Source organism: Phyllostomus hastatus, unplaced genomic scaffold (genome assembly GCF_019186645.2).
Source record: "Phyllostomus hastatus isolate PE091 unplaced genomic scaffold, TTU_PhHast_1.1 phas_contig_62, whole genome shotgun sequence".
NCBI classification, from domain to species: Eukaryota; Metazoa; Chordata; class Mammalia; order Chiroptera; family Phyllostomidae; genus Phyllostomus; species Phyllostomus hastatus.
The window spans coordinates 8926548-8947746 of NW_025333921.1; the positions used below are offsets into that span (position 1 = coordinate 8926548).

General features: G+C 35.6%; 1 protein-coding gene across 1 annotated transcript; it reads right to left on the bottom strand.

Annotated features, from left to right (window-relative positions):
- Positions 1 to 5785: 5785 nt before the first annotated feature.
- Positions 5786 to 8599, bottom strand: FSCB (fibrous sheath CABYR binding protein). The gene is made up of 3 exons (XM_045848467.1): positions 7649 to 8599; positions 7381 to 7576; positions 5786 to 7008 (listed from the first exon to the last, which is right to left on the bottom strand). The coding sequence occupies exons 1-3, from the start codon at positions 8597 to 8599 to the stop codon at positions 5786 to 5788; spliced, it is 2370 nt and encodes a 789-aa protein (XP_045704423.1).
- Between the last annotated feature and the right edge of the window lie 12600 nt (positions 8600 to 21199).

A 21199-nucleotide genomic window follows, 5' to 3' on the forward strand; every position in this document is an offset into this window, starting at 1 on the left:
TATCATTTACCAATATTGATGTAAGGTATCAATAATTATACCATAATTAGAGAAAGAATATCATTACATTTCCTACAGACATAAAAATAGTAACAGTGTTATAATAAATAATACAAATACACCTGTATCTATTAAAGAGCTTGAATTTTTATTAAAAAACTTTCCCATATAAATTTTTCTTAGCTAAAGTTCCACATGGAGTCCAAATGAAGATAGTGATAAATTTCCTGAATGTCCTTCCTCCCACATATGCACCAAGTATACAGTGACATATAGAGTAGTTCCCTTTGAGAGAATTTCAGAAACCAGTAAATGACTCTTATACATCAGGTGAATAAGAAAATACTTCAAACATGTGGGAAAGTCTGAGAGATACTCTTGCCATAAATTCTACCCCTAGGCATGATAAGGAAGGGAACTGCACACTACAGCTTCTTCCTGGGTAGTGAGGATTTGCACCACACATCTAGTTCCCCAACTTTTAAGGCTGCCACCTAAAGATTGAGCCTCTAAATTGCCTACTTTTGAAAGCCAACAAAGTTTGTGTTCACAAGTCCCAGAGGACTATAGCAAACAAAGGAGCAGTTGTTAATCACTTGACCATCTCAGTAGATGCAGCATTTGACAAAATCAACATCTTTTCATGATAAAAAAACCCATCAGCAAATTATATATAGAAGGAAAGCTCCTCATTATATATGACAAGCCCACAACTAACATACTCAAAGATAAAAAGCTGAAAGCTTTTTCTCTAAGATCATAAACAAGACAGAGATTCCTGCTCTTGCCACTTTTTTTCAATATAGCACTGGAAGACCCAGTCCAAGCAACTAGTCAAGAAAAAAATATAAAAGGCATCCAAATTGGAATGAAAGAAGTAAAATTATCTCTTTGCAAATTGTATAATATTTTATATAGAAAATTCTGAAAGTTTTCCTAAAAATTGTTAGAATAAATAAATTTAGTAAAGTTGGAGAATACAAAATAAACACAAAAATCGCTTGAGTTTCTATACAATAACAATGAATTGTTAGAAGAAAAATTAAGAAAATGATCCCATTTACAATATCATCAAAAACAATAAAATAGGAACAAATTAACCCAGGAGATGAAAGATCTCTACACTGAAAACTATAAGACATTGATGAAACCAACTGAAGACTACACGAATATATTTTAAAATATTCCATCTTCATGAATTTGAAAAAATAATATTTTTAAATGTTCATACCACCCAATGTGATCTTTATAGATTGAATGTAATGCCTATCAAAATGCCTATTGCATTTTATAGGAACAGAAAGAGCAATTCTAAAAATTGTGGAATCACAAAAGACCCAAAATAGCCAAAGCCATTTTGAGAAAGAAGAACAGAGGTAGAGGCATTACACTTCCTGACTTCAAACTATACTACAAAGCTACAATAATGAAAATGGTATGTTAATGGCACTAAAATGGATACATAGATCAATGGAATATACAGCCTGGAAATAAACCCTTGCATGCATGGTTAATTAATTTGTAACAAACATGTCAAAATTACACAGTGGGAAAAAGATAGTCTATACACTAAATAGGACTGGAAAAGTTGGATAACCACAAGAAAAGAATAAAACTGAACCCTTATCATATGCCATACAAAAAAAATCAACTCAAAATAGATTAAAGACTTGAACATAAGACCTGAAGCCATAAAACTCCTAGAAGAAAAAAAATAAGGGGTAATTTTCTTGACATTGGCAACAAAAACAAAAATGAACAAGTGAAACTACATCAAATTAAGCTTCTTCACAACAAAAGAAATTATCAACAAAATGAAAGGCAACCTTTGGAATGGGAAAACATATTTTCAAAGCATGTATCTGATAATGAGTTAATATTCAAAATATACAAGGAATTCATGCAACTTTATAGCAAAAAAACACACAATATACCTAACATCACTAATTACCAGGGAATGCAAATCACAACCAAAATGAGATATCAACTCACACATGTTAGGATGCCTATTATCAAAAAGACAAACAAAAGCAGATGCTGGAGAGAATGTAGAGAATTGGGAACCCTTACACACTATTAGTGGAAATGTAAGCTGGTATAGCCATTATAAAAATAGAATTAAGGTTCCTCAAGAAATTAAAAGTGGAGCTACCATATGATTTAGCAATCTCATTTAATTTCAAATGAAGTGAAATTATCATCTAAAAAAGATATCTGTACTTCCCCACTCATTGTCCCATTATAATAGCCAGGGTATGAAAACAACCTGTTTATCAATAGATGGATGGATAAACAAATGTGGCATACATATACACAATGGTATAATGTTCAGTCCTAATAATAATATTTTTTTAAAAAGTAAATCTTGCTTTTGATGACAACATGGATGGATGGACCCTCAGGGTATTATATTAAATGAAATAAGTCAGACAAAGACAAATATCACATGATATCATTTTTGTGTGGAATCTACAAACTCATAAAAACAAAGAGTAGAGTGGTGGTTCTTAGGAGTTAAGGGGTGGGGGAAATGGGAGATATTGGTTAAAGGGTACAACTTCCAGTTATGAGTAAGTTCTGGGCATCTGATGTGCCAAATGGTGAGTATGTATTATACAAGGTATGTCCAGTAAAAGTCCAGCCATTCTTAATATAATGAGAATGATTTGCACAACATTGATGTAATCTGGCAGCCAAAGAGAATGGACTGGAACATGCATGAATTAACTGTACTTAGTTACAGTTAATGTGCATGACTATACTGCAGTTAACATGCATGATTTCACTGTCAGTGGGGACAGTAGATGCCATTGAGTGAGCATATATACTGTGTGGCTATTGCATTCAAAATGACTGAGTAGAGCAAAGAATCTGCATCAAATTTTGCATTAAGCTTGAACATTCCTCCACAGAAACTATCTGGATGATTCAGAAGGTTGTCAGAGACAATGCAATGAATGCAGCGCAAAGAAAAGCGTGACACAAACGTTTCAAAGATGGTCAAGAATCTATTGAAAGTGATCCGCATTCTGGAAGGCCTACACAAGACTTATCCACAACCTGAGAATATTATATATGCATGGGCTGCAATTAACAAAGATTGGAGACTGTTAGTGCCAGAACTAGAAGCTGATCTTTGGATCTGGGTATTCCAAAAAATACTGTGCCCAAGATTTTGACACAGGATCTTGACATGAAATGTGTCATGGCAAAATTCATTCCATGGCTTCTGCTACCAGAACAGAAGGAACATTGTGCTGCAGTTGCTAAAGGCTTGATTCAAACTGCTACCAATGAACCAAGTTTCCTCAAGAAGGTCATAACCTGAGATGAATTGTGGGTCTATGGCTAAGACCCAGAAACAAAGGTCCAGTCATCCCAATGGAAGTTGTCTGGTTCTCCACACGCAAAGCAGCAGCAAGGTCAAGACCATGTTAACTGTGTTTTTTATTGGGAAGGTGTTGTTCATCATGATTATGCCCCTCCAGGCCAAACAATTAGTAAGGAGTACTACCTCAATGTTCTTTGTTGGTTGAGAGATGCAATACAATGAAAATGGCACAGCTATGGGCAACTGGTGATTGGCATCTTCATCATGACAACATTCCCATTCATGCATCTCATCTCCTGCATAGTTTTTTAATGAAACATCAAATCACCCAGGTGATTTAGCCCCAATGCAGCCCACATTTGGGGCCCTGTGACTTCTCACTTTTCTCAAAACTAAAATCACTTCTGAAAGGGAAAAGATTTCATATCATCTATGAGATTCAGGAAAATACTTGTATGATGGGGCAGCTGATGGCAATCCCAAAAAAGAATCTTGTAGAGTGTTTTGAACAGTGGAAGAAATGCTGGAAGAACTGTGTGAGGACCCAAGGTGCCTACTTTGAAGAGAAGTGAGGTGTCATTGTCCTATGTACAATGTTTCTTGTATCTTGTATCTTTTTCAGTAAATGTCTCTATTTTTCATATTACATGGCTGGATATTTTCTGTATTATATACTGAAAGTTGATAAGAGAGTAGACCTTAAATTATCTCACCAGCTCAAAAAGTTGTAATTATATGAGGTGATAGATATTTTAACTTCATTGAGGCAAATATTTCACAAAGTTACATGTATCAAATCATCACATTGTATACCTTAAATTTATGCAATGTTATAAGTCAATTATATCTCAATAAAGATGAATAAAAAAAGAAAATCCAAAATAATTTTTAAAAAACAAAAAAGAAGCCACAATAGAATATCTGAAATAAAAAAACCCCTCCAATTTAGACAAAATAATTTAACTGGATTTTGAGTGTCTCAGAAAACATAAAACAGTCTTGAAAATATCAAAACAGCAACCCTCATTCAAGCCTCAAATAATGTTTCTCAATCTCAAATTTGGTCACATATTCTAAAAAACAACAACAACATGTATTCAACCCTCCATATCTATGCCTTCCTCATTTGTGAATTTAAACAACTACAATCGAAAACAGTATTTTCAATCTGTAATTGGGAATTCACAGGTATGGAGGGACAGCTCTATTTTGTACCATACCATTTTACATATGGGACTTGTGCATTCTGGGATTTTGTCATCTGTGGAGGGCCTGGGACCAATCCTTTATGTGTACCAGGGGTGACTGTGTTCACAAAAATTCTGAGAAAAATTTAACAGAAGAATATGAGGAAAACTTAACAACTATAATGTATCACAGCTTAACACAGTTTAGAATCACCAACCTAGAGTTTTCACTAAATAAATATATTTATTAAAATTGTTATAAGAATCATCTCATTTTAGAACATCACATTTAGAACATTGTATTTAGACTATTTTCCCAAATTGCTATCATCATAAAAATCAAGATGTCCTTTAATAATAGACAATAATCCATAATTACTCTTTAAAACTGTCAATAACATACTATAGTATTTCAACTTTATTCTAAGTTTCTTTGTCATAAGTTCAGAGTACAAAAATATAAGCCAAGTTTCAGAAGAACTCATCACATTGTAACTTGAAGTGAAATTAAAATTAAATGGGAATATGCCCTGAAGGCAATCTAAGTATATTTTTCTTTATGTTTACACACCTTTTCAAAATATTCATTCATGGTTATCTTTATTTAAATGAAGATTTTTACAAAGAAAATAGGTTTCCCTATCTAGACATTGAAATGTAAAATATGCAAGAAGATAGGGGTGAGTAAAGGATAGAAATGTCTGTCTCACAAAGAATCAAATAGAAAGAGAGTAAGAGATATGAAGAACTTACTGAGAAAGAAAATAGCACATAACTTTAGATGTGTGACTCAAACTCAAGGCATTTAAAGTAGATAAGGGAACTGAAGAAAATGCCTTTATCACTACAAGCTACATATAGAGAAAATAAAATATGGCTGTATATTTTATCCTTGTCAAAAGTATTTAGTGTAAAAAGGATATCTTAAGCAATTATTTCAATTATAAACTTATTTCATTTCAAAATAGTTATTTTACATACTCTGGACTAAATGAATATGACAAGTAATTTCAAACCACTAGTTTTTATTGTTCATTTTCCAACCAGCAGTTCACATCTTGGGGTTTTCTTTCATTTCCTTATTCACAAAGCTACTTTCAAATGACTATCTTTTTGCAAAGTATGCCCTTCCAGAACCCCCTAGTCTCTAATAGCTTAGTTAAGACCTCCCTATAGCTGGGAAAGAGGCCTCCATTTTAGTTCCATATGGATGTCACCCTCCATTTCAATAGGAGGAACCTGTTCTTTCTTGATATTAGACACCTCTTCAGGAAGATTCCAGTGCTAAAGACTCTCCAGATTTTGGTTCATCTTTTAAAGTTGCTGATTCTGATTTTACCACTGGGACATCTATTGTCTTGGAAGTATGATATTCAATAGACACATTCTCTACCAGACCCTCATCTGCAGGGGTTTCTTCAGATAGTGAAGGCTGAGCAGCACCAGGGGAATCTTTTATAGAGATGTGTGTGACAGAGGCCTCTTCAGATGATGGAGGTTTGTCAACAGGGACCATTTCTGAAGTAGCTTCTTTAGTTGGTAGAACCTGCAGTTCAGCATAAGTCTCTTTTGCAGAGGCCTCCTCAGCTGGTGGAGACTGAACTTCAGCTGGGGCCTCTTCTGCAGGGAACCCCTCAGAAGGTGGAGACTGAACTTCAGCTGGGGCCTCTTCTGCAGGGACACCCTCAGCTGGTGGAGACTGAACTTCAGCTGGGGCCTCTTCTGCAGGGAACCCCTCAGCTGGTGGAGACTGAACTTCAGCTGGGGACTCTTCTGCAGGGACCCCCTCAGCTGGTGGAGACTGAACTTCAGCTGGGGCCTCTTCTGCAGGGACACCCTCAGCTGGTGGAGACTGAACTTCAGCTGGGGCCTCTTCTGCGGGGATCCCCTCAGCTGGTGGAGACTGAACTTCAGCTGGGGCCTCTTCTGGGGGGAACCCCTCAGCTGGTGGAGACTGAACTTCAGCTGGGGACTCTTCTGTGGGGAAACCCTCAGCTGGTGGAGACTGAACTTCAGCTGGGGACTCTTCTGCAGGGACCCCCTCAGCTGGTGGAGGCTGAACTTCAGCTGGGGCCTCTTCTGCAGGGACCCCCTCAGCAGGTGGAGGCTGAACTTCAGCTGGGGACTCTTCTGCAGGGACCCCCTCAGCTGGTGGAGACTGAACTTCAGCTGGGGCCTCTTCTGCGGGGACCCCCTCAGCTGGTGGAGACTGAACTTCAGCTGGAGCCTCTTCTGCGGGAAACCCCTCAGCAGGTGGAGACTGAACTTCAGCTGGGGCCTCTTCTGCGGGGAACCCCTCAGCTGGTGGAGACTGAACTTCAGCTGGGGCCTCTTCTGGGGGGAACCCCTCAGCTGGTGGAGTCTGAACTTCAGCTGGGGCCTCTTCTGGGGGGAAACCCTCAGGTGGTGGAGACTGAACTTCAGCTGGGGCCTCTTCTGCGGGAAACCCCTCAGCTGGTGGAGACTGAACTTCAGCTGGAGCCTCTTCTGTGGGGAACCCCTCAGCAGGTGGAGATTGAACTTCAGCTGGGGCCTCTTCTGGGAGGAACCCCTCAGCAAGTGGAGACTGAACTTCAGCTGAGGCCTCTTCTGGGGGGAACCCCTCAGCAAGTGGAGACTGAACTTCAGCTGGGGCCTCTTCTGGGGGGAACCCCTCAGCAGGTGGAGACTGAAGTTCAGCTGGGACCTCTTCTGTGGGGAACCCCTCAGGTGGTGGAGACTGAACTTCAGCTGGGGCCTCTTCTGCGGGGAACCCCTCAGTTACTAGAGCCTGAACTTCCCGAGAGGCCTCTCCTGCAGTGATCTCCTCAGTAGGAGGCTCCTCGGCCAATGGAAGCTGAAGTTCAGCTGGGATCCATTCTGCAGGGGCCTCTACAGGTGGTGAAGATTGAAATTCTGTGACATCTGGTATAGGAGTCTCTGTAGTCAATGGAGGATTAATGTAAGTAGAAGGCTCTTCTGAAAGAGCCTGTACAGCAGGGGTAGGTTCTACTTCAGCTGGGGCCTCTTCTTCAGGTGCCTCCTCAGCTGGCAGAGTCTGAACTTCAGCAGGGGTCTTCTCTGTAAGAGCTGCTTCAGCTTGGGAAGGTTGTATTTTAACAGGAGCCTTTTCAGCTATTGGAGGCTGAACTTCAGAGGGAGGCACTTCTAAAAGAGACTCTTCAGCAAGGGTAGGCTCTACTTTAGCAGGGGCCTCATCTGCAGGAGCCTCCTCAGCTGGTGGAGGTTGAAGATCATCAGGGGCCTCTTCTGCAGTAGTCTTAGCTGGTGGAGATTGCACTTCAGCAGGGATCTTTTCTACACTGGATGGCTGTACTTCAGCAGGAAAGTCATGCTTATCTGAAAGTACTGAATTACCTGTTTTCATTTGTTGACTAAATGAAGATCTATTGATACTCTTCTGCCTAATTTCTTCATTGCTACTTATTACAGGCTGTTCAGTAATGAAAATCTTCCCTGAGGATTTACATTTCTGCACATCCTCCTTGGACTTTGAAGAACTGCTTGGTCTGCCAATAACCATTATTTCTGATTCATCAAAGTAGGTCTGCTGTTCTTTGTCTGCTTTTTCCACTTGAGTAATGCACTTCATTGCCCAATCTCCAGTACAACTGGTCTGCTGAGATCTGTCTATTTGGCGTTGAGCTGAGTGTTTCTTTGGTGGAATTTCAACTTCATGAACACTCTCTAGAAATTCAGGAGCTGCTTCTTCAATAGCCACTGGCTTTTCCTCAGGTACCACTGTTGTAGCAACAGACTCTATTTCTTTTTTTTCTTCTGCATCAGTGTCTGTCTGCAGAGATTTATCAGTCATATCTTGCACATGCTTTCTTTTTGTCCAAGTTTGCTGAAGCTGAGCAGATACTCTAAGAGACTCATAGTTGGCTGTGCCTCCAGGAATATTACTAATATTAAGGGTAGCTTTGGGGTCACATGATTGCGGCATGGACAGGGGTTTCTTTTTCTCTGATACTTCAGTCTGTTGGGATTTGTCTACCATTGGCTGGCTGGGTATTCTTCTCTTTCGAATTTCTTTTCTCCCTGCTGAAATATGCTGATCATGTTCATCACTCTCTTCCATATATAAAACTGGTGAATTTCAAATTTATTAATCATCAATAATCACAATGTACCAGATGGCTAGGCCTTTACCCTCCTTCATTAAGTGTTACTTTGTTGAGCTCTCTCAGAAAAAAAGTAATCCACAAATTACTGTATCCTGTATTATACTCTTGTTGGACCCCACCTTACTCAGTAAGCATCTTTTTTGTTTAGTCTCTAGTGTGACTAACTTTCACTTCTAGAAGTCTCCCTCAAGGGTCTATGACATCACAGGCAATTCTCACTACAACGTTCCATCTGTGGTATTCCCAGCGATTTTTAACCTGGTGAACACTCATAGACAATGGCTGCAAGTGAGAGATCTGTTAGAAACATCAAATTGAGAAAGAACTTATCAGAGGAAAATCAGGTAAACTCCAGGAATGCTGCTTTCTAATAGCTAAAGTCAATGCTTTTGAACTCTCAATTTCTGTTCTTTTCATCCTACTATCAAAGACAGTTATATTTGCAGAACTCAGGATGCTGCAGTCTATTTTCAATTATTGGAGAAAACAACTGCTAACATATAAATGACAATATTCTATTAATATATTTTATGTGACTTGAAAGAAAGTTAATATTGTTTGAAAAATCTGAGTTCTGTGGTCCATATCCATGTAAACTCCTTTCTTATATCTTTAGCACTCAGAACCAAAAGAGACTAATGTATATATAGTATGACATGCTAGATATTTTTATTTTCAACAATTTCAGAATGCATTTCTACCCAAAGTTTGCCAAATAATGTTGAGTCTTAAAATATATTAAGTGAAATAAAATGAATTTTTGATGTAATCATTACATACTCTGCTTAACAACCACATAGGAATGAATTCCCCAATGAAAATAAAAATTTTAAATGGAAGTTTGAAAAACGGAAACTCTATTTAGCAAACTGTAAATAGTACTATATTCTATATGGAATACAAATAAAACTTTAAATTTATATTGCAAACACAAAAATTTTATTAGAAAAATGAAAATTGGTCAAAAGATGTGCAAAAACATATTCCTGTAGTCTAAGAAGGAATAAAGAGGAAAAGATGAACTTTAAAATATAGTATAATCACAAGAGAAAAAGTAATAAACAATCTCAACAATCATTATGACTTCATTTACCCAGAATATTTCTAAATTTTTACACTATATTGCTCCTAGGAAATATAAAATACCATTGAATAATTCCCTTTATTTGACATACATTAGTCATAACCATAGCTAGGCCATCTTAGTTAAATAAATGATCACTTTTCGAAGTTTTTGACCCAACCCATAAAACAGTCTGTCTCTTGGCAGCGGCAGTGAAAACTTGTTCAGTGTAATCAGAGGAATGTGATTAGAAATCACAATACTTGTCCTACATCTCAGCTTGTTCTGCTCTAATTTCCGTTTGCTCTGCTCTACTGTGTTACATCTCTTTAAGATTTACTAAAGTTAAGTAAAACAATAGTCATTTTATAATTGAATTAACATAGGTTTTAATCATATCAGCTACAGTTTAGAAACTACGTTGTTTACCAGTCTCTTTGAGGTCTGGTGTGCCTCTCAATTGCATCTATAAAATACTGTATGTGTATTTCATAATCAAATTAATGACATTTTATATAGTACCTTCAGAGTCTATTTTAAGCCCATTTATAAGAAGAAGTAAATGTCAAAAACAGCATTGTACTAATTGGGTTAATATAATATTACATGTATTGTACTAATTCTGCTGCCTCCACTTCAGTCAAATTTTGTCAAATTTTCTATAGACATAAACTGAATTGACAATTTAGTTAAATTAAATGAGCAATTTCCTATTCTTTGATATTTATAATTTTTCCTCCATGAAATAATGAAAAACTGGATCTTTCTTAACTATACACCAAACTATAAACTATCATAGTAAGCATCCTTTTATATTATCTTATAAACAGAAGCAAATTAATATGCCTAAATAATCAATTAAAATTTACTTGAGATTCCAAATAGAATTATGAAGAATTTCATGAAGCAGTTTCTCATCATATTTATTAACATCCATGAATGCTCCTTTTGCCCTGATGATCTACCTAGCCAACTAATCACTACCCAATTTGTCTTGTCTAGTTCTGGTCTGGTGTTTACCCTTTGTTCTGGCAATCTCACATAATTCAGCTGTCTCCACTTCATTTGGTTCACATCTGTTATAGGTTGAGTTGTATGTACCAAGAAGATATGTTGAAGTCCTAATTCCCAGCACCTGTGAATGAGACCTTATTTGGAAACAAAGTCTTGTGAATGTAATCAGGTTAAAATGGTACTATTATAGAAGAGGAAAATTTGAACACAAAATGATACAGAGGGAAGATGGCCATGTGACATGGGAGCAGGGATTGTAGATATGCTGCCACAAAACAGTGAACCAAGAAATACCAGAAACTGGAAGAAGCAACAAACGATCCTTCCTTAGAGCCTTCAGAGGGATTATGGCCTTGCCAACGCCTTGATATGGTGCTCTAGAGCTGTGAAAGAATAAATATCTGTTATTTTAACCCAGTTGTGGTATTTTCCTTATGGAAACCATAGGAAACGAATATATCTTTTCAGAGCCTTAAATTTTTTAATTCTACCTGCTATGCCTTCTGACTTTTTATCAACCTCTAGGGCTTAATTTTTATCTGTGACTCAAGTCTGCCATTTAGTTTTATACAATATTTGACTCATTCCTATAATCATAAAAAAACAGAGGAATTTACTGAAAGGCCTCTACCCAAAGACTTGCATTTAATTTTACCAAAAACAAATTTGCTGAGTGGCACTTAATTTTATTTATAATTTTAATGACTTTAATGCTATAATTTAGAGATGGCAGAGATGTTCCAAATCAATGTAGACCATCGAAACTGTGACTTATATCGCTTTGTTCTTAATTAAGTAGATCAAATTAAATGAAGTCTGAAAAATGCCCACTGAATGTGACAACTACAAGTTTATTGGTAATTTTAGCCTTAGTAAGGGCAATTCCAGTGTAAGGGTGACAATGGAAGCCATAAAATTCTAAAATCTTTGAATTAAAAATAAACAAAATTAAAATGCAATTAAAAAACAGGAAAAATAAGTACAAAATATCACATAGACAAAGAGCTATACTTAATATACTAAAAGATCTTAGAAATTGATTTAAATATAATAATGAAATATTACCAAAGGACATAAATAGCAAATTTAGAGAAGATAAATGAACAATAAATATCCAAAAGATAAAATTCACTTCTAAACTTAAAATAATACCAATGTAAAAGTAGCAAAGAGTTTTTAGAGATAATATGCCATCCACCAAAAAATGGGACATATTATTAAATGGATAGTCTCCTATATTAATAGCAGGAGTTTAAACTGATACAATCTTTATTCTGGATAATTTGAAAGTTAATATCAAAAGTTTTATAAAATATACATATCATTTGCCAAAAATTCTACTTGAAGAAACCTAATTTTTGAAAATGATTATTACCTCAAGAAATATTTATTGAACACCTATCTATTCCAGGGACAATTACTATCCTTGTGAATCTCACAGCCTAGTGGAAGAAACTGAATAAACAAGTATAAAGATTGTGAAAAATATTGTTAAGTGCTGAAGAGAGAATATACTTTACATAGGGTAATAGGACCAGAAGGGCCTATGGGAGAGAGCTTCCAATTGAGAAATCATCCAAAGGGAAGATTAACAGGAATAAGTATGACATGTTCTACAAACTGTAAGAAATCTGCTATAGCAGGAGCAACGGCAAAGTGAGCAAAGAAAAGCATTTCTGAGATTTTCTTGAAGTTGATTGTGGCTTGATTATACACTGACTCACAGACTCTCTGAATTTTTTTTATTTTGGATATAAAAATTATAAATATTTATGCACCCAACATCAGAGCACCCAAATATATGAAGCAACTATTAAGAGATCTGAGGCACAAGAAGACAACAATACAGCAACATTGGCAGGATTGATTACACCACTTTTATTAGTGGATAGATTACCCAGATAGAAAATTAATAAGGAAACATTGGATACAGATGGACCTAAGATACGTATATAAGCATTTCTTCCAACATCAGCAAAATAACCATTCTTTTTATTTTATTTTATTTTATTTTATTTTATTTTAATCATTGTTCAAGTACAGTTTTCTCCCTTTCACTCCCATTCCAGCCCACCCACCCAACTCTCCCCACTTCCCTCCCATTACCACCCTCCCCCTAGTTTTTGTCCATGTGTCCTTTAAATTTGTTCCTGTAAACCCTTCCCATTCTCCCCTGAAATTCCCTCTTCTCTCCCCTCTGGTCACTGTCAGTCTGTCCTCTATTTCAGTGTCTTTGGTTATATTTTGTTTCTTTGTTTTGTTGTTTAGGTTCCTGTTAAAGGTGAGATCATATGGTATTTGTCTTGCACTGCCTGGCTTATTTCGCTTAGCATAATGCTTTCCAGCTCCATCCATGCTGTTGCAAAGGGTAGGAGCTCCTTCTTTCTTTCTTCTGCATAGAATTCCATTTTGTAAATGTACCATAGTTTTTTGATCCATTCATTTACTGATGGGCATCTAGGTTGATTCCAGCACCTAGCTTTTGTAAATTGTGCTGTAAAATAACCATTCTTGTCATGCATACATATGTAGCATTCTCCAGGATATATCACACATTATCAACAAAACAAGTCAAAAAATGTAAGAAGATTGAAATCATATTGAGCATCTTTTCAAACCAAGATGCCATAAAATTATAAATCAATTAAAAAAGGTCACAGAAAAACATACAAATATTTAAAAGTTAAACAACATTCAATCCTGCTGAATATCCTATGATCCTAAGAAGAAATCAAAAGGAAAATATAAAATATCTTGAGAAAAACAAATGCAAACATAAAATATCAAAAACTATAAGATATGGCAAAAGTAGTTGTAAGGGGAATGTTTATAGCAATAATGCCCACATTTCCTTTAAAAGAAAGATTTCAAATAAACAAACCTAACATTATACCTCAAGGAACTAGAAAAAAAACAAACTAATCCCAAAGACAAAAGATCAGAGCATAAATAAATGAAGTAGTGACTAGAAAGACAATAGAAAAGATTAACAAAATGAAGATTTTTTTAAAAATAAATAAAATAAACAAACTTCTGGACAGACTAAGAAAAAAAGATTCAAATATAAAAATTGAAAGAGAAGATATTATAACTGATAGATACAAATAATAAGAATCATAAGAGACTCCTATGAACAATTATATACCAACAAATTGAATTATTTAGAAGAAATGGATAAATTTCTAGAAAATACAATCTACCAACTTTGAATCATGAAGAAATAGAAAATCTGAACAGACTAATTACAAGGAGATTAAATCAATAATTGCCTCGCCCCCTACCCCAACAGAGAAAACCCTAAGACCTGCTGGCTTCACTGTTGAATTCTATCAAATATTATTTGAGAACTAATACAAATCCTCTCAGATTCTCTCAAAAAAATTTAAAAGAAGATAAAAATTCCAAAATAATTTTATGAAGTCAACACCGTCCTGGCACCAATGCCTGACAAGGACAACACAAGAGATGATAACTTTAGGCCAATATCCCTGATGAACATACACACAAAAACTTTTAACAAAACATTAAACTAAATTTGACATCACAGTAAAAGAATATACCATGATTTAGTGAGATTTATTTCTGATATGTAAGGATAATTTAACATATGCAAATCAATAAATGTGATATATTACATTAACAAAATGAAAGATAAGTCACAATTATCTTAAAAGATGTAGAAAAGCATTTGACAAAAACATCCCTTTTGATGAAAAAACAACAAATTAGTTCTATGCAAAAAGTACCTCAACATTATAAATCCATATATAAGCCCTCAGCTAAAACTAAAACATTCTCAACAATGAAAAGCTGGAACTGGTTTTCTAAGATCAAAATCAAACACAAGGAAGCCCATTCTTACCACTTCTCTTGAACATAATACTAGAGATACTAGCCAAAGCAATTAGGCAAGAAAAAGAAATAGATGGCATTTAAATTAAATGGGAAAAAATTAATCTATTTTTGTTTGCAGATGACATAATATTTTGTATAGAAAAGACTAAAGACTCCAAAACAATTGTTAGAACTAATAAATTCAATTACAAAATACAAAATCACCATACAAAATATTTTGCATTCTTATACACTATCAGAAAGAGAAATTAAGAGGGCAATTTCATTTACAATACCTAATAATAATAATAATAATAATAATAATAATAATAATAAAATACTTAAAAATCATTGTAACCAAAGAGGTAAAAAATCTTTATATTGAAAACTATAAGATATTTATGAAAGAAATAGAAGACAAATTAAAAGATATTTCATGTCCATAAATTGAAAAAATTAATACTGGTAAAATACCCACACTACTCAAAGCCACCTATAGATTCAATAAAATCCTTATTACAATTCCAATGGCATTTTTCACAGAAATAGAAAAAAATCAATAATAAAATTCATATGGAACCACAAAGAACTCTGAGTAGCCAATGCAAGATGAAGGCATCATACTTCCTGATTTCAAACAATACTACTAAGGCTACAATACTAAGGCTATAGTAATTGTAATGCTAGCATAAAAACAGATACACAAATCAATAGAACAGAATAGAGAGCCCATAAATAAGCCCACACATATATGACCAATTAATTTTTGACAAAGGCACCATAAACACAGAATGGGGAAAATATAGCCTCTTCAATAAATGGTATTGGGAACTCTGAGTATTTACATGCAAAAGAATGATACTAGATGCCTATGTTATAAAAGTTATCCTCATAAAAATTAGCTTAAAATGAATTAAAGATGATCATAAGGCCTGTAACCATAAAACTCCTAGAAGAAAACATAGGGGGTAAGCTCCTCAACATTGGTCTGGCAATAATTTTTTGGATTTGACACCAAAGCAAAGGCCAAAAATCAGAACTAAACAAGTGGAACTACATTGAGTTAAAAAGCTTCTGCACAGCAAAAAAAGAAACAATTAACAAAATGGTAGGACAACCTGTAGAATGGGAGAAAATATTTGCAAACCACTTACCCCATAAGGAATTAAAATCCAAATTATATTTAAAAACTTATGCAACTCAATAATAACAATGGAAATAACCCAGTGGAAAAAATAGGCTAAAGATGAGAATAGACATTTATATCAAGAAAACATATAAATGGTTAATAGGTATGTAAAAAGGTGCTCAAAATCACAAGTCACCAGAAAAATGCAAATCAAAACCACAATGAGATATCACCTCACACATGTTAGCATGCCTATTGAAAAAAAAATAAAAACCTGAGAGATGATAAATGCTTGGGAGTATGTGGAGAAAGGGAACTCTTATATACTTGTTGGGAATATAAACTGATACAACCATAATGAAAGTAGTACTGAGCTTCCTCAAAAAATTAAAAATAGAATTACCATATGATCTCATTTTTGGTTATATATCCAAAAGAAACAAAATCACTATCTTGAAGAGATACTTGCATTCCCATGTTGATTTCAGCATTAATCACACTAGTTAATATATGGACACAAATTATTTGCCAATAGACAAATGGATAAAGTGTGACGTGTGTGTGTGTGTGTTATTTTATGTGTATATACATATTATGTACCTTTGTATAACATGTATATTTATATTATGCATATGTATGCATATTATTCACTCTTTAGTAAGAAAAACACACTGCCATTTGACAACATAAATAAGCCTGGAGTATATAAATGCTAAGTGAAATAAGCCAGACAGAAAAAAAAAACAAATACTGCTTATTATCACTTATAAAAGAATCTTAAAAAAGTCAAACTCATAGAAACAGAGAGTACAGTCATGGTTGCCAGGGGCTGGAGGATGGGGAAATTTGGGGGAGGGGTGGTAAAAGTACAAACTTTTAGTTATAAGATGAATAAAGTCTGAGAATCTTTTCTAAAATATAGTATGATGACTATAGATGATAATACCATATCATATAATTAAAATTCTCCAAGAGAATCAATTTTAAGCATTCTCACCAAAACTTTTAAAAAGTAACTATCTAGCCCTGGTCTGTGTGGCTTAGTGGTTTGAGCACCAGCCTGCGAATCAAAGGGTCGCAGGTTTGATTCCTAGTCAGGGCATATGCCTGGCCTGTGGGCCAGGTCCCCCGTGGGGTGTGTATGAGAGCCAACCACACATTGATGTTTCTCTCTTCTTTCTCCCTCCCTTCCCTTTTTTCTAAAAATAAATAAATTAAATATTTAAAAGATAAAAAATAACTACCTATGGTAATATGTTAATTGCTTTGTGGGAATACTTTCTTAATGGAGACAGTTACCAGATTATATCATTGTCATATCATTATATATTTTAAGCATTTTTTTCATTGTACACTATCTATTGTCAATTATACATCAATAAACCTAGAAAATAAAGAATTGTTATTTTATTTTAATTATTTTATAAAGATATTACAAGGTTTTAAGTTTTCTCTGTCCTTGGTATTTAGAATGATTATGGCAACAAGGAGAAAAGGTGTATTAGTTTCTTTGCTGTATAACAAATTACCACAAATTTAGCAGCTTAAAACAACACAAATTTGCTATCTTAAAGTTTCTGTGAATCATGATCCAGTTTAGCTAGATCCTCTGATCTGTATCTGACTTGGATCTCATACAAATCAGTGTTAGCCTGGGATGAAACCACACTGGATGCTCAGAGTCTTCTTCCAAGTTCATCAAATGTTGACAGACTTCAATTCTTTGTGGTTGTACAACTGAAATCCTAATTTTCTTGCTGACTGTCAACCAAATTAGCTCTCAGCTCCGCGGGGCTGCCTTCAAGCTCTAGCCATGTGGCTTTCCCACAACACAGCACTTTAATCTACTTAAGCCAGTAAGACAATCTATTTTTCATTTGCTACAACAAAATCTTACATAATGCACAGTTATCACAAACATGACTAATAATCACATCATCTTTATCATATATCATTACATAATCAACTATCCTATATCAACTCTTCACCATCTCATGATATTCAGAGGTCTTACCACACTCAAAGGAGAGAAATTTTACATGGCATATAGACCAGGAAGTGGGAAAGTTTGGGGCCATCTTAAAGATTTGTCTATCACAGGAGGAAAGGAATTATGAAAATCAGCTAGAATGTGGACAAGAAAAGAGGGTCAAAATAAAGTCCTAAGTTACCAAGCATTTAAACATAAGGTAGAGGAAGAGAAGTAGGGATAAAATAACTGCAAATGAATATAGGTTTGTGGCAATATAGATGGAGGAGAGGGCAGAATATAGGTGCATTTTGCAGCTGAGATCAGCAGGATTTTGGTGATGGATTAGATATAAGAGTAAAAAGAGAGAAAATGCTAAGAATGATTTCTAAGTATTGGTTTTTGCAATTGGGTGAATGCATATACCAATTTTTGAGATGAAAAAAAAGAAAAAAGAAATGAGCAGTTGATGAAGGCAATGTACAGAGTTCAGTTATGAATATGTTAATTTTGAGATAGCTATGACACAACCAGCTAGAGATGTTAGGTACATTAGTTGAGTATCAGGTCCAGAGTTCAAAAGAGTAGTCAGCAGTAGAGATATAAATTTGAGGATCACTGAATATAGATGGTATTAAAAGCCATGAGGTTAGATATGATCACTCAGCAAGAGGGTGCAGAGGGACAGGAGGGCCAAGACTGAGCCCACTCAGTTATCAAACATTAAACATAATGAAGAGAGATAGCAGCTGGTAAAATATGACTAAAAATGAACAGCTAGAAATATCAGAAAAACAGAAATGTGTTGTCATGGAAGCTATAAGAAGAGAATGTTTTAAGAAGGTGTAGTCACTGGTGTCAAATTATGCTCATGGCTCTAGTCAGGTCAAGACTAAAAGTGTTCTACTGTGTTTGTCAAAATGGATACCATTGGTGAATTTAGCTAAAGCACTTTCAATAGTGGTGAGGATAAAGCCATATGACAGATAATGAGAAAATGGAAATTTAATAGTTCACAGCTCTCCAAAAACTTCAGCTCAAAGATTATGGAAAGTGATGTTTATTGTCACATTAAACAATAATTAGATATCACCTATAACAAGAAAAGGACAAATAGTATATCTTTAGTTTGGAATAATGTCACTATTAAAAACATGTTAATAAAATATACGTATCAACAGAAAATGCCCATGACCAATATTAGGTAGGGAAAAAAGCAGAATGAAAATTGTAAGTATGAGGCTATTTAGAAAATCAATATTAGCCCTGGCTGGCATAGCTCAGTGGATTGAGTATGGGCTTCGAACCAAAGCATCACAGGTTTGATTCCCAGTCAGGGCACATGCCTGGGTTGCAGGCCACGGCCCCCAGCAACCACACATTGATGTTTCTCTCTCTCTCTCTCTCTCTCTCTCTCTCTCTCTCTCTCTCTCCCTCCCTCCCTTCCCTCTCTAAAAATAAATACATAAAATCTTAAAAAAAAGAAAATGAATATTACATATAATACATTATGTATTTCTTTACACATATAAAATGTTTAGAGAAAAATTAGAATGGTATAATTCTTGGTTGTATATTAGTGGATAGCTAAACAGTTATTTTAGATGTTTACCTATCCTTTTCTATATTTCTGAATTTTTCAAGATAAGCAGTGTTTATACTTTAATCAGAAAAAAATAAGAATATAGTCTCTAAATATTCATTGAGGAAATAATAGAACAAGCTGGCTACAATTTAAAAGGCCCTCCAGGACTCAGGACTCTAAATTAGTTGTGCTATCAATCTTTACAATTATTTTTTTCTCAAGCTGTGTTTAGCAAACCCATCAACAAATTGACAACATTTAAAAATTGAGCTACTGACTGGCTGATGTGGCTCAGTGGATTAAGCACCAGCCTGCTAACCAAAAAGCGGTCAGTTCAATTCTCAGTCAGGGCACATTCCTAGGTTGTGGGCCAGGTCCCCAGTAGGGGACACTGAACAGGCAACCACACATTGATGTTTCTCTCCCTCTCTTTCTCCTTTCCTTCCCCTCTCTCTAAAAATAAATAAATAAAATCTTTTTTTTAATTGAGCTACTTAAGATGTAGGAGTTCTTTATATATTCTAGGTACAAGTGCTTTATAAGAGATTTGCAAATATTTTCTCCCAGTCTATTATTTTGTATTTTTAAATTGTCTTTAAACTGCATAAATTTAAAAAATTAATCACAATTTAACAAAAAAAAATTTCTGGGGTAGGGGGATCCAGGATGGCAGAGGAGTGAGTGGAAGTTACACAAACCTGCTCCCAGAACCAATATGGAATTACAACTACATTGTGGAGAAATCACCCAGAACGAACAACTGAACAATAGCAAGAGAAGCCTTATAACCACAGATGGATAGAAGAATCAGCTTCAACACAATGTGACTGGTAGGGAGTGCAGTGCAGACTGAGAGGGCTGGCTGGTCATTCACAGGCAGCAGCTGCAGCAATGGAGGGGTATTTAAGTGGCCAGTTGAGAAGCATCAAATCTAAACCTTAAGCTGGGATCCCCAACCTAGAGCATCAGAGCCCAAAAAGTACACAGATAACATCCAGCTGCAAAAAGCAGCAGGAATACTCTCTGCCCGAGACAGACAGCTGGAGACACAAAGAGCTGTTTAAAGAAATAATGCATAAATTTTCACTTGCAGGCACTTACCCTGGGTTCCAGCAAAGACAGGAGACAGAATGGACTAGAAACATCTGAGGAGACACTGGGGACAGAGGCTTTGCAGAGAGAACTGAGAGAGTAGCATCCAGGATCCTGGTGTGGAGTTATACCTAATACTGCAGCAGCCTACCTGCTCAGGCAGACCACTCCCCCTCCAAGTATCAGCAGCCTGAGGGGAAACAATAGCCCTGCCCCCTGTAGGGACTCTGCCCCTCCTTGTGGTGATTAAGCCTGACTGCTGAGTGCAGAGCTACTAGATTAACAAGTGAAGGAATCAGCCACAGACAGTAGATCCCTGGTAGTCTCAAACAGGCTGCCTAAGGTCAGACAGGGTCAACATCTGACATCACCAGAGGAAGATCCAGAAAGATAAAACAGTGGTAAAACTAGATGCTACCAAGATGAAATCCACTGTGGTCTTCTCCATGATTTGCAATATTTTCTTTTTAGAATAGCTTTCTCTACTGAGCCACTCCAGCTATTCCAGCATAGCTTTTTAACATTCATTTCTTGTCCTTCAAGATTGTGCATATTAAGTCACTAGATTTTATACTATAGTTTACTTCAATACACATATTTTGCGCCTTCCTTCTCATAACCCATTTTACCTTCTTCTTTCCTTTTATTATTTTTGTTTTGAATTTTGTTTTCCCTCTTGTAACAACTTGTTACCATTCTGCACTCTTACTCTTTCTTACCCATCCAGGCTCTCAAAACCAATTTTCTTGTCCATGGTCATCTCACATTCCTTTTCCAGCTCTTAAAAGACCCATGTTCTATCTCCACACTTAGGAACCTTTGCTCATTGGTTGTGAACAGGGTAATTGTTATTGCATTTTTTCAATTT